Source organism: Rattus norvegicus, chromosome 13, assembly GCF_021556685.1.
Source record: "Rattus norvegicus strain SHRSP/BbbUtx chromosome 13, alternate assembly SHRSP_T2T, whole genome shotgun sequence".
Lineage (NCBI taxonomy): Eukaryota > Metazoa > Chordata > Mammalia > Rodentia > Muridae > Rattus > Rattus norvegicus.
In genome coordinates, this window is record NC_141546.1 from 46,306,792 (window position 1) to 46,321,225 (window position 14,434).

General features: G+C 52.0%; 1 protein-coding gene across 6 annotated transcripts; it reads left to right on the top strand.

Annotated features, from left to right (window-relative positions):
• Positions 1–1,163: 1,163 nt before the first annotated feature.
• Klhdc8a (kelch domain containing 8A) lies at positions 1,164–9,856 on the top strand. Of its 6 annotated transcripts, NM_001429589.1 has the most exons (8): positions 1,760–1,965; positions 2,184–2,502; positions 2,609–2,782; positions 5,611–5,747; positions 5,860–6,024; positions 6,281–6,496; positions 7,094–7,195; positions 8,152–9,088. In NM_001429589.1, the coding sequence occupies exons 5-8, from the start codon at positions 5,886–5,888 to the stop codon at positions 8,343–8,345; spliced, it is 651 nt and encodes a 216-aa protein (NP_001416518.1). In that variant the 5' UTR covers positions 1,760–1,965; positions 2,184–2,502; positions 2,609–2,782; positions 5,611–5,747; positions 5,860–5,885; the 3' UTR covers positions 8,346–9,088. The 6 variants fall into 6 exon arrangements, 5 of the variants coding, with proteins under 5 accessions (XP_087437207.1, NP_001416518.1, NP_001416517.1 ...); XM_087581081.1 differs by having other exon boundaries at positions 1,727–2,502; NM_001429588.1 differs by lacking the exon at positions 5,611–5,747 and having other exon boundaries at positions 1,760–2,502.
• The last annotated feature ends 4,578 nt before the right edge of the window (positions 9,857–14,434 follow it).

Sequence of the window (14,434 nt, forward strand, 5' to 3'; positions counted from 1 at the left end):
GGAAGAGCAAGGGGGAATTATGGAGTCCTCTTACCAGATATCAAAAGGTGACATGGGACCCTTGTAATGAAAACGTGCTCTGGGGCTGGGGATTTAGCTCAGTGGTAGAGCGCTTACCTAGGAAGCGCAAGGCCCTGGGTTCGGTCCCCAGCTCCGAAAAAAAGAACCAAAAAAAAAAAAAAAAAAGAAAAAGAAAACGTGCTCTGCTGATGGCATTGAATTATAGCTTGGTAGAATATCAGTACTAGGGGAAAGTACATAAAGGAATACTTCTTTCTTACAACTTTTACAACCATGTGTGAATCTATAGTTTATCACAAGTTAAAGTTTAGGGCCTACCTTATACACATCCCTGAGATCCATCCCCAACACTGAGGGGAAATACATACCAACACACACACACACACACACACACACACACACACACCAACACATACACACACATCAACACACACACACCCCAACACACGCACACACACCAACACTCACATACACCCCCGTACACACACACCAACACACACACACCAACACACACGCAACACAAACACACCAGCACACACACCAACACACACACCAACACACACACACCAACACACACGCCAACATAAACACACCAGCACACACACACACCAACACATACACACACATCAACACACACACCCCAACACACGCACACACACCAACACTCACATACACCCCCGTACACACACCCCAACACACACACACACACCAACACTCACATACACCCCCGTACACACACCCCAACACACACACCAACACACACGCCAACACAAACACACCAGCACACACACACCAACACACACACCAACACACACACACCCCAACACACGCACACACACCAACACTCACACACACCAACACTCACATACACCCCCGTACACACACCCCAACACACACACACCAACACACACGCCAACACAAACACACCAGCACACACACACCAACACACACACACCAACACACACACACCCCAACACACGCACACACACACACCCCAACACACGCACACACACCAACACTCACATACACCCCCGTACACACACCCCAACACACACACACCAACACACACACACACACACACACACACATACACACACACGTTTTCCAGAGTGAACAACATTTCAATAGCAGTCTGTCACGTTCCCAAGCTTGAGTATTTCCCAGTGGTAGGAAGTCAAAGAGGAGGACCCTGTGGGCTTGGAGAGACACCCACTAGGTGGCCCCACATGTCATGGTCATTTGTATTACTGGGAACTACAGTTCTGTTGCTGGGTGGTTTGAAGAGATCATCCATCCAGTCTTGCGGTTACTGCCAAAGGCCAGGATTTGCTAATCAGGTTTGCCCATTACAGATGCGTGAGGGTTTGTAAGGCGAGGTCCTCCCAGCTTGTGTGGTATTGGTGTGTTCAGTTGTGGTTCTCCTGTTTGTGACTTAATATTTGAGCCTTTGTGGACATCTCCACTTAGGAGGGAAAGAAGGTTCTATGTGAATTACATGCACACGCGTGAGGATTGTTAGATCAGAGGATCCCTGCCACATCTATGTCTCCTAACTGGCTTCTGAGGTTAGACCATGTGAGCATACCTCCCCCCAAACAAAGCCAGCCTGTCACGAACTGGGTCTGTGTACTGTAGACAAACTGGGTAATTGGCCTCTCCGCCTCCTCACCCAAAACAAACACTCGCAAACGCCCGCCTCCACGCTGGCAGGATCTGCCTGTCATCTGGGCACCCCGCTCCTTCTCTGGCTGTCTCCGACCCTGTAGACGCGGTAGGCCTTGCCCTCGCTCGCCCGGGTCGCCACAGCCTCCGTCTCGGGAGCGCGTGGGCGTCTGCCAAGGTGTGGAAGCTGCGGGAAGGAAGTACGGGGAGCTGGTGTCCTCCGGCTGGAGCTCTGCTTCTGGGGACCGCTCGCCTGCGCGGGTGACGGCGGCCGGCGTGCAGGTTGGGAAGGGCAGGGAGCGCTGTCCTCCGCTCCGCGGCTGCCCGGCCGGTGCTGAAAGCCTCGCGCCGCTGTGGGCGCCGCCCGGGAGCTAGTGCGGGGCGAGCGCGACGCCCACGCACAGCGGGGTGGGCTCCGCGCTCCCGGGGACCGGGCGGGGCGGGGCGCATCCTACAAAGTTGACCTAGGGCGAGCTACCGCTGGCGCCCTGCTGCCCTAGATTCGCCCGGTTCTTTCCGCGGAGCCAGGCGTGGACGTCGCTGCCCCGCTGACACCCAAGGGACCGGGAGAAGCCAGCGGGCGTCGGCAGGAGCCCGTGCAGAACGAGATGGAGGCTGCGAGAGGGGACGTGCGGGCCGGCGCCGTGTAGCCCGCGGGCCCCGGGTCTGGACCTTGTCGGGACGCTTTGGGGGCGTGCGAGCAGGGCCCTCCCCCGGGCTGCCATGGAGGTGCCCAATGTCAAGGACTTCCAGTGGAAGCGCCTTGCTCCACTGCCCAGTCGCCGGGTCTACTGCTCACTGCTGGAGACCGGGGGGCAGGTATATGCCATCGGGGGATGTGATGACAATGGCGTCCCCATGGACTGCTTCGAGGTCTACTCTCCCGAGGCCGACCAGTGGACCTCCCTGCCCTCTTTGCCCACAGCCCGCGCTGGGGTAGCAATTACTGCCCTAGGAAAGCGGATTATGGTGATCGGGGGTGTGGGCACCAATCAACTGCCTGTGAAGGTCGTGGAAATGTACAATATCGATGAGGGCAAGTGGAAGAAGAGGAGCGTCCTGCGTGAGGCTGCCATGGGCATTTCTGTCACAGCCAAAGGCAAGTGGAGCCAGGGTTGAGGGTGGGCATTAGAGAAGAAAGTAAAGGGTTATGGGGGAAACGGGTGTAAGGCAACATGATTTGGGAGGCCAATACACACTCCCCATAACATTCGAGCCTTACCTTAAGCCCTAAAACTAGAGACCCACTGCCCTTACTTTACAGATTGGAAAGGGAAACTGAGCAGGTGAAATGTCTAGGAATTCCATCTGATGCCAGGAGTCAGCTCCAGCAGGCTGGGCAGGCCACTACAGAGGGAGAGCCAAGGTGTTAGCCACGGGGTTATCTGCAATGACTCTGCAGACCCTGGCATTCAGCCGAATGACATTTGCCGTTAGCCACCTGCCCCCCTCAAAACCTACCTATGTAGGTTCCTGAGGATGCTCACCCCATCCTTCTACCAGTACCAGGCCCTGCCAAGGAGGCTTTGTGACCTGATCCTAGGATCTTCCTTTGCTCCTGACTGCAGTTTCAGACTTAAGAGTGGAGGTCAGAATGTTCCCAAAGGTTGTTTCATGTTGCATATTGTCGAGATTCACCAAGTTCTCTTGCTTGCATGTGGTCTTAAAATTCTCTCTTCACTTTCTCAAAGCCTTCATTTTGCTTTTCTTGGGCCTAATACAGCCTGCGGTGGAGAGAGAGTCCAACTGTAGTTTTGCTAAAAACACAGAGTTTTACAAGAATGGGAGCTAAGAGACCCAAAGTTCACATACAAGTTGCCTCCTCATCACAGGCTTGCTGGGGTGACCTTCCTGTTTTCCACCCGTCCCTGTCTCTCTTGCTACTATAACCCAGCTGACTGGCTAGCATATGACCAGATCAGAAAACAACTTTTCTTAAGCACCTGCTTTGTCCCTGGCACAGTCTTTTTTTTTTTTTTAAAGATTTATTTATTTATTATATATAAGTACACTGTAGCTGTCTTCTGATACACCAGAGCTGTCTTCTGATACACCAGAAGAGGGCATTGGATCTCTTTACAGATGGTTGTGAGCCACCATGTGGTTGCTGGGAATTGAACTCATGACCTCTGGAAGAGCAGTCGGGTGCTCTTAACCACTAAGCCAACCCTCCAGCCCCCTGGCACAGTCTTAATCCCTGGGAGGAAGGAAAAGGGTAGAAAATCTGGGCCCTGAACATGACTGTTGACAAGCTGGGGCCCTGAACCCCCCCCCCCGGGCTGGGTAGACAGTAGCGTTGGTTTCCATGACCTTCTAGCTAGGAGGGTGAAAAGCCTGGTGCTGAAGGCTTGGAGTCCTGGCTACTCTGCAGGTTGAGGCAGAAGAGTGGCAAGTTCAAGACTTACCTGGCAAAAGGGCTTAGTGGTGCACACCTTTAATCTCAGCATGTGGGAGGCAGAAGCAGGAGGATTTCAGAGCCCGAGGCCAGCCTGGACTACAAAGTTTTAGGATAGCCAAGACTACACAGAAAAACTCTGCCTCGAAAAACAAAATAAAACAAAAACCAGAGACTTGCTTCAGCTAAAGCACAAGGATTATAAAATCAAACCACATAGAAAGACCCTATATAGAAAGACCCTATTTTTTTTTAAAGGTAAGGCCCAAAGGCCTCTGGGGACACAGAGAATGATGAGCAATGAACCACACCCCATCTCTAGCTTCAATAAATTATGCTGAGAGTGAAGAATTGAGGCTTCCCGTTGGTGCTTTATCCCTTTGGACGTCCAATATGTCCAATGAGATAAGTGCTATTTTCATTCTTATTTTAGAAGAAGCAGCATGAAGCCCAGAAAGGTTAATTCACCAAGGTTAAATAGATACTAAGCAATGACTAAGCCTGCTCTCCAAACTGTAAAGTCAAACGGGCTCAACGGTTAGGCTGGTAAAGGTTGAATGGCAACTGTTGGTCCTGGTTTCTTAGACAAACAGATCCCCCATCTACAGTGTATTGGGAGAAACATCAGGCTGGTATCAGTTACATGTGACTACAGAGCAACGGTGATACCATCACTTGGGAGGCACCCAGCCAAGTCCTCTGGGCCCCACTTGACAGCTCAGGGGACCCAGAGGAAGGATGGGTCAGAACTGAGCCCAGAGCTGAATGACTGTGGAGTGGTTGGGGTTTTTCCAGGAGGGAGTGTTTCCAGAAGAGAAGGTAGAATTTGTGCTAATCAGGTGCCTATCAATAAGTCCTGCCCCAGCCTTAGGCTGAGGGTTAGGATTCTCCTCCTGGGATGCCTGGAGCTGAAAGGAAATAAGGCTCACTTCCTGCAGTAGTAACCTCAAAGAGTCAAGGCACCACTGTGAGGGAGGGCTGCTGGGAGCCAAAACTCCATGCAGGAACTGAAGGTCCCTGAGAAAAGGACCCATTCGGCCAGGGTCTAGGGAAGCACAAATGTTGTTAGCCCATGCTCTCAGGTACAATGTGCTGAGTCCCTGAAAAGCTATCCACTGCCAAGAGCAGAAGAGAAAGGTGGAGACCCCCTGCTCTTAGGACTAGGTTTCTGAAGGGTCAGCTCTCCAAAGCCTCCTCATCTTCATTCAGACCTGGCCTCTTCCCATTGAGCACAGGTGTCTTCTGGATCCTGCAGGCTTCTATACCTGCGAAGGAGGATGCCATTTCCCCACTGCAGTAGCGGACAACTGACAACTCCGGGTGTAGAAGGCCAGAGAGTGGGGCTAGCTATAGTTCTAAAGGACATCACCTACTGGAGAATCATCTGAGGATTGCTAGGAGACAGGTCACTAGTGGAGGTCATACAAAAGCCTGGGCTTCCACTCTGGCTGCCCAGGAAGGAGGACAGTGGAGGGACAGACCTACAAAGAGTTATCTGGGCCTAGGCCTGGCTGCCATGTGTCTCTGTGCAGGGTTTAGTATACCGGGTTTTGCCAAGGACTTGACATAAGCCGGAGCACACAGTCCATCCACAGTTTCAGAAAGACTAACCGGAGCAGAGACTTTGAATGGTGCTGCCCACATCACCGAAGCGTCTGCGATTCGCTAGGCAAGCGAAAGCTGGGAACTTGTCATGCCCTGTGGAAGATGGTGGATGCTGTGGGGCCTGTCTCTGGGTGCCTGGGAGCCGAACCATGTCTCTGTGTGGCCTTTTTTCCTAGATTATCGAGTGTATGCCGCAGGAGGGATGGGCCTGGACCTACGTCCTCACAACTACTTACAACACTATGACATGCTAAAGGACATGTGGGTGTCACTAGCACCCATGCCCACCCCAAGATATGCTGCCACCTCCTTCCTCCGAGGCTCCAAGATCTATGTGCTGGGTAAGGACAAGCTACTTGCTCATTTCCCCTCCTTGCTCCCTTGGGTGTGTCCCCTGGAAAGTGACGCCAACAACCTGAGAATTCCCTTGGCCACAGGGGATAATCACACTGCCGCAGCCTAGCCCTCGAGGAGTCTTCCAAATGACTGAATAACAGAAAGGCAAGCCCAGTCCTCTCTGTTCTCAGGAATTGCTTGTTTTTTTTAATCCACCCTCTACCCTGTACCCTGCCTACCTCCCCACATCCCCATCTCTAGGGGGACGACAATCTAAGTATGCAGTCAATGCCTTCGAGGTCTTTGATATAGAGTCTCGGTCCTGGACCAAGTTCCCCAACATTCCCTGTAAGCGGGCCTTCTCCAGCTTTGTGACCCTGGACAACCACTTGTACAGCCTGGGAGGCCTGCGGCAGGGTCGTCTGTACCGGCAGCCCAAGTTCCTCCGGACAATGGATGTGTTCGACATGGAGCAGGGTGAGCTGGGTCCCCATTCCCTTGGCTCCTTGCTCTGTTCTCACTGGTCCCCACTTTCCCCATCATGACAATCTCCCTGGGGCTGCTTACATATCCAGGCAGCTTTCTCTGAAGTCTGAGCACCTTTCCTAACTCACGGATAAGCTTGGAGTCAGAATCTTTTTAAGAATCCTTTTGGCCCGCTTGTCTGTTTTCATTCACTATGGCCTCTCCTCTCCATCCCCTGTGTCTGTGCAGGGTCAGGTCAGGAAGGGTCTCTTCCTTTGCGGATGGAGAATCAGAGGTACCCTGATGACTTCTCTTATTGCCTTTAATCAGATTCCTTTCCCTTTTAGAGCTGTGGGAAATCTAAATAGAACAGGGTCCTCATGGGAATTATGTACCTTAGACTGGGACAAGCACCTGAGAAGGCCAAAGTAGTAGAGGGCATCATTTCAATCAACAGGGCATGCTCTCTGCACCCTGGATGAATGGGGTGAATGAAAAGGGCTGGGGGCAACCACCAGGGTAAGAGCCACTTGGGATTCAGCTGTATTTGTTAGGGAACATCAGCACCTAATCCTCTTTCTCTGTACTGTCATTATGCGTGACTTGCAGGGGGATGGCTGAAGATGGAACGCTCATTTTTCCTCAAGAAGCGCCGGGCAGACTTTGTGGCTGGTGGCCTGAGCGGACGGGTCATAGTGGCCGGGGGCCTTGGTATGCATCTCAACTGTGCTGTGTTGTGGCTCTGGGACTTGGTAGGTCCCTGGCACTGCACTGGAGGAACAGGTGGTACTGACTCCAGGCATACCTCCTGCTGATTCACTCCAAAAATTTCAATACGGTCCAGACTCGACCTTTCTGCACAGGTCCCACATAAGTTCTTTCCAATCGGAAACAGGAAAACGGAGATCTAGAAATAATAGAGGGCATATGGAGTCCTGTGCTGAACCCAGGTCCCTGAGTCCCTTTCTGGAGATAGCTGGGGACAAAGGTAAACCTTGACCTGTGTCACCCGTGGGCACTCAGCTCTTATTAGGATATAAAGCTCATGATCAAGTAAATGCTCTGAATTCTGGATTTGACCCCTCGCAAAGACTGCTGGTAGGCAAAGACCGCTGCTATTGTGAAGACCAGACCAGGACTTGGAGGCACACTGAAGTCATTAAGGCACAGTGATAAAGGCAGTGTGTGTGTGTGTGTGTGTGTGTGTGTGTGTGTGTGTGTGTGTGTCTGTCTGTCTGTCTGTCTGTCTGTCTTGGGGCAACCAAAGTTTACTCAGTGTAGACATTCTCATTCATGAACAACCATATGGGCTAGATAATGAGGGAAGCGTGTGTGTGTGTGTGTGTGTGTGTGTGTGTGTGTGTGAGTGTGAGTGTGTGTGTGCATGCACATGTGTGAAATCAGGAGGCAGTGGTATTCTAAAACCTTCTGATAACTAAGACAGGAAAACTAAGACAGGAAAAAACAATTCTGTTCTTAAGATGTAGAGGCAGAGAAGGGACAAGGGACAAAGCTCCGTGACAGGAATTCCTGCCCCGGGACAGTAAAGAGAGCCCTCCTGTAGCCATAGACAAGGAAGTTGCTTGGCTTTTGGGAGATGGTCACCATGGGATATGGCTTGGTGGCTGGGCTCCTTGGTCTAAGGTCTGATTCCCCTTTGCTTTCAGGAAACCAGCCCACTGTCCTGGAGACAGCAGAAGCATTCCACCCTGAGAAGAACAAGTGGGAGGCCCTCCCCCCCATGCCCACGCCCCGCTGTGCCTGCTCCAGCATCGTCTTCAAGAACTGCCTCCTGGCCGTGGGGGGTGTCAGCCAGGGACTGAGCGATGCGGTAGAGGCACTGTTTGTCTCTGACTCCTAGCTGGCCCGAGCAGCACCTTTGCCTGGACAGCGTCACTCCACTCCTGACATGAGGAATGGTCTCATCAAAGCACTTTGGACGACTTCCTCAGCCTCCAGGTCTTGTTAGGAGACAGCGAGGTCAAGCCCTGGGGCTCTCCCTCTAAACGTGCAATCTCAGAAAGTATAGCCGATTCCAACAGTCAGTGCTGGGCTGTGGACTGGGAAGAAACCTCACTCAGTGATCAGATATTGCAAGGCATGGGAAAGTTCCCTCCTCTCCCCTGCCTCCTGGGGTGGAGGGCAGTTGTCACCCAGAGGGGAAGCCATTGCTGTCCTTCCCTATCTCTGAGGTAGTCTGAGTGTCATGAGGTAAACTAACGAAGAACAGGGCACCCCAACCCTTGTTTCTCTTTGGTTGATGGTCCCATATAGAAGTCAGCTGTGGGCCTGCTCCAGATCTCACCTACTTATCAGGAATTGAGCTGGAAGCTAGGGCAGTTGGGTAGGAAGGAAGTTGGAGGCTCGCACACCAGGCCAACAGCTTGGGCAGAAAGGACCCTTCCTCTCAGGTCCCTGGTGATGGAGCGTCAATATCTTCTGTATTCTGTCTTCCGCCACCTTCTCCCAGCCTGAGGCCTGGCTACTCTGTGCCCAACAGCTCTCAGAGTGTTTCTGTGTGAGACTGTCTCATTTACACTGTGGCTTCCAAATCCACTAAGGGTGGATTAATTGCACCCTGGTTAATAACAGCAGCACAATTGACATCTTCGTCCCTGTCTTCTTTGGACCCCGGAGACAAGGCAGGAGTATTCTGGTTTATAGATAGAAAAAACCCCACAAGACCATCTCCCGCTGTGTTCTCATGCTAAATAGGGACCGATTGGCCACCTGTTCGTGGCCATTCCTGTTGAAGCGTTCTACCTTCCCTTGGGCACAGCTGTCCCACTCTCAAAGAGGCAACCGGTTTTTCTTCTCTTGGTACACACGTGTATGTTTGGCCAAGGTCGTGACCATTCAATCTTTGCTCAGTTATACCCATGTCTAACCTCGATCAACTCAGCTGAAGCTCATTTAGGCATATTCAAAGGATGAAGGAATTGTTCATTGACTTAAAAACAACTAGGGGGCTGTGAGGGGGGTCAGAAGGGTGGGTGTGCCTTCCCTGTAACCTGCACAGCAGTTCTTTGTGCTACTTCCCAGTCATTCATATTGGATTAGAACCTAGCTTGGGGAAGAGCACTTACCCAGCATGCTCAGGGACCTGAGTTCCATCCCCAGCACAGAAAGCAAACTGAACTAGCACTGTGTTAGCCCTGAGGACACAAAGAATGACCCCCTACTGAGGCTGTGGGGGAGGCAGGGAGCCCGGCTCTCTTCACAGGGCTCAGGTGATTAATTACCCCCGCAAGGAGCATGAACTGGAGGATGGTCTATTCCGGTCTGCGGGGTCAGAAGGACCTCTTTTTGGTGTGGTGGTAGGTGTTGTACTTTCAGCCGCATTTTCAAGGACCGAGTAAAACCTGGGTCTTTAAGGGATGGTGACTTATTGGCTTTACCTCGGGGTTCCAGGAGGACACTGCCACCTGCTGGCCTAGCAGTTTTTTCCTCACTGAGGTGAAGAGGAAGACTGTGGCCTCTGGTGAACAGACTGCAAAGAAGCCTCCGTTGCTTATGGTTCCAATACCGATAAGTACCCCTGAACAAACTATTAAAAAAAAGAGTTGGGGGGCTACGGAGGACAGGTGGCTTCTCAGAGCAAGCTGTTTCACTCTTCCGTATCCGACTTCCACTTCCGTCCTGTTCAGAGCATTCCCAACCCAAGAGGAGCCATGACAGATAGGGGAGCTCTCTCCAGGTATAATGGCCCCATATCTGAGGATAGAACCTTTTAAGATAGTTGGTAACTTAGGGGGCCCAGTAAGGTCTATGAGGTTGACTTAGACATTGACATTATCAGAGCAACTCAAAGCTGGAGCTGGTATCTGTGAGGGTCACCCCTGCCCAGGCTCCCTTGTGAGAAGACTAGGGATGCCTCAGTGAGCGGTGAGGGAAGCCCTTGATTCTGTGTTAAAGCGTGCAGTTCGATACCCCTTGCATCTCAGAGGCAGTACAGCCAATGGCCTGCCTTCAGGCCTCATACATCCAACTGCCACACCACACCACACTCTTCCAAAGGTCCCTTACCCTCCTGAATTCCCCAGTCGGTCTCACAAGGTGGTAAAGTACCTGCTTCCATTCTCTGGTCAGCTCTGAGGCAAGTCTCTTGAGCATAGGAAGGAGTTGATGGCCAGCTGAGCAACATAATGAGACTCTGGCTTTCAAAGTCAGAAGCTGCACATGACGCACACCTTTAGTTCCAACACTCAGGAGACAGAGGCACAGGGATCTCTGTGAGTTTGAGGCCAGCTTGGTCTACCTAGTAAATTCCAGGACAGGCAGAGCTACATGGAGAGACCCTGTTTCACCCCTGTTCCTTAAAATCAGAACTACTGAAAGGCTTTGGATATTGGGGAGAGCATGTGGAAGAATGCAGAGGTGTTTCTGGGGGCATGAGACTAATTCAGGCCAGCAGATCCAGAAGAGACCTCTTCATACCTTGTGGAAGAGTCTAGACTTCATGCATGCAGGAAATTAAGAGCAAATGAAGCTCATCACCATCATAGTCTGGTGAACAGGGTGGGAAACCAAGAAGTCCCTGAGTCCCGAACTTCCCGCATCAGCCCACTGTTAGAGCCGGGCCTCCAGAGAAGCATGAGGGCCTAAAAGCTCACACTTCAGGCACTCAGCTGGGGGAGGCCAAGGCAGGGTCTGAGCTGACCCTGAGGGAGCTGAGGCTTAGAAAGGAATGCTGGGAGCATGTTCTGGTGGTGCTCTTCCGGCTTTGTCCCTTCTCCACCACAGTGCCAGTGGATGGAGGCATGGTCCCAGGGAAGGGGGAGAGCCAACCGACTGCCAGAGCCAGATGCCCTGAGTGCCTTCCCCCGATGTCAAGGGCTGTGTTCTCCTCCGCACTGTGCTCCTCTTTGTTTCAACAGCTTGAACCCCAAGTCTGTTCTCTCAAACGCTAAAGTTACTCGGGCTGCACAGGCAGCGGCGTACCTGCCTTTCAGAAGCCCCCGGGGCCTTCATTTGCTCTGTGGAGCAAAATGCTTACAAGTCCGGTTTTCCCCAGCTCAGGAGGAGTGACTCTCGAGGGTGACCACTGCAGACATGCAGACTGTGTACTTGTCTGCCGTAAGCCAACTCCCGTCACTGCCTCCAGCGTGTGGGGCCCACCACCCTCGCATCTATACTGCCTGTACCCACCCTCCTTTCTCTCTCAGGCTCGAACCCCGCTCCGCTTATACATGTACTCATCATCCACCCTCTCGTTCGGACACGCCTCCCGGTGCATACTCTTCATGCAAACGGACACCCACACTCGCACAGTCTTTACAAACACATTATACACACCCCCTTATGGGCATCTGTCGCGCGCATAGCTTTGATTTCACACTCGTGTATACATGCTCTCGAATGTAGGTGGTAGCCAGACTTAGAATTCCCTCCCCCCTGTTTTTTGTTTGTTGTTTGTTGTTTGTTTGTTTGAGACATAGTCTTACTGGGTAGCCCCCACTGGCCTGGGTCTTGCTATGTAGACCAGGCTAGCTTTGAACTCATAGAGATCTACTTGCTTCTGCCTTCTGAGTGCTGGGATCGAAGGCGTAGATAGGCTGTCACCACTCCTAGCTCAGGATCCTAGCAGTTCAACCGTTTGGCCAGGCTTCTCAGGGTCCTTATCGTTTGAAGGATGGACTGCTAAAACATTCCACACTTCTTGCCAAGACAGGGTCATCAGTGGCCCGGCCCTGCACCCTCTGTATCACCCCCTGTCCCTAACAGTTCCATACCACAGTTCGCCACTAGGGCTAGAGGAACTCTTTGAACCACACTTGGGCTGAGAGCCTTCTGTTGAGGACCCGGGCCTAATGGTATTCTGGACTCTGACTCCTGAGAAAGCTGCGGAGCTCCACCAAGAAGGGACTACCTGGCCTTTCTCATCTGCTCTCTCTGCCTAGTACCTGTCTGGTACTTGGCATGGTGCCAGCACAGGCTGCAGCCAAGTATTGATAAGTGAGTAACAGATTGTTTCCTTTCAGATGGCTTTCCCTGGGTAGGATCCAGGGAGACCCAGGGCCTAAGTCTCACTCCCACCCTCCTTTGACAGGGTCTCTCCTCTTGCATAGGTAGCTTTTTCTTTTAAATGCAAATCTTGGGAGCCACCTCCATCCTTCAAAGAGGAAATAAGAGGGTCTCTGGGCGGATGGATGGGGGACAGAGAAGTGTCTGGACGTTCTGTGTGCGCTGGGCCTAAGGGCTGTGGGGAGTTAAAATTTGCCTTCTTGTTTGCCTGTACCATGGGGAGCAGCCAGGCTGGGTTCTAGGCTAGTGGCCTTGGAGTTTGTTAGAGCTTCTGAAGTGTTTCTTCTGGTTAGCCTCAGAATACATGACTGTGCCAGAAGGGCCAAGGTCACTGTTTTGAAGCAGTCTGCTCTCTCACCTGGGCAAGATAAGGACGCAAAATCATCATACTTACCACTCAACAGGAAATAGGCATTTGGTCCTCTCCTCAGTCTCAAAAGCAAACACATGGAAGAAAACAATTCTATATACCTCAAGTTCCCGGAATCCCCTGCTCCACACTCCCACTTGTAGAAGGGGAATGACTGGGGGCTTCCCTTCTATGTTGTTCCCGTTCGACCTGAGACATGAGCTTCTAGAGCCTTAGGGAAGCAGGCTCTACCCTAGACAGCCTCTATCCCTCACACAGTGACTGGCTTCCTTCAGACCCTCATCACCACACGAAAATATTTAGTACCCTTTCTGCCCAGGCTTTCCCTGGACTCCCTCTACCCTTCCGGAGATCTTGGCTATAAATCTGATTGCATGCATGGAAGCCAACCTTCTCTCATAAAATCCCCTGCCTCCGCTCCCCATAAAGGAGTTGCCCCCTCCCACTCAGTATTCCAGACTCTCTCTCTCTCCTTAGCCCTCCCCATCTACCTGTCCCAGCCACCCTCAACACCCCTCCATGTGTGGCAAATGTAAGCCACTCTCTTTCTAGTCCACTCGCCACAGTTTCTGAGGTCTCAGGCTGTGATGGTGGCACTAACCCATGTGACCCAGGACATCCCAGAGAGCCTGTCAGGTGGGAACTGGAGGTACAGCACAGTGCAGTTAGAGTCAGGAATTAAAAAGCCGGGAGACAGCACTCACTGTGAGAGGAAGCCTCACCCTGCCTGCTTGCTTTCTTCAATTCTTCCCCACAGAAGACAGACACAGAAACAGGTCAGAAACTAAGCAGAACTTCAAGTCTCCTTGCTTATGGATGAGTTCCCTCAGATCTTTATTTTAGGCTCTCATAGGAGTTCTAGGTCAGCGTTTTATGATCTCTGGTGATGGTGGCTCCTTAATTCACCTTGCAATAGCAACTCCCTAATACCAGACTGTACCGGTGTTATTCAGGGCCACGAGGAATGCTGGCTCCTACCTTCCTTTACTCAGGGCCAGGAGCTGCTGACCCGACTAAAGAACGTGCTTTGCTTGGGGTTAGCATTCCAGGATCAGCTTGGGAGCCCAGGAACTCGTGTTGGCAGCAAAGCCAATTGGGCAGAAGACAGAGGGGGGTACTAGACGTCTCCCCTCAAATCCAGGCGCGTTTCCCTCCTATGTATTTCCTAGTCCCTCCTGGGTCTCCCCTGAATGGAGGCAGGACTGACAGGAAGGAACTATCCCCTCATGTACATGAAGTGAAGCCACCAGGCCCCTGAGTGTGCCTTGCTCTAAGGCCCATCTGCGGAGGAGCATAGAACTCTACATCAAACCAGCTCCAAATTCAGGGTTTCATTAGGCCACTTAGGCCTAGGGAGACTCAGTCATCTTGTCCAGCCCTTTCTCTGACTCCCACACAGGCTGTTGTGCTCCCTGCTTCATTTGCATCAACTCCCCATGTACCCAGCACCTAAGCCAAGGCTCACTGAAGAGGCATTAAGGTTGTGTGCACTGGAGTGTTGACAGTTAGAAAGACGGGAGTTATTTTTACTGACTCCAACTCAGGCATCAACAGTC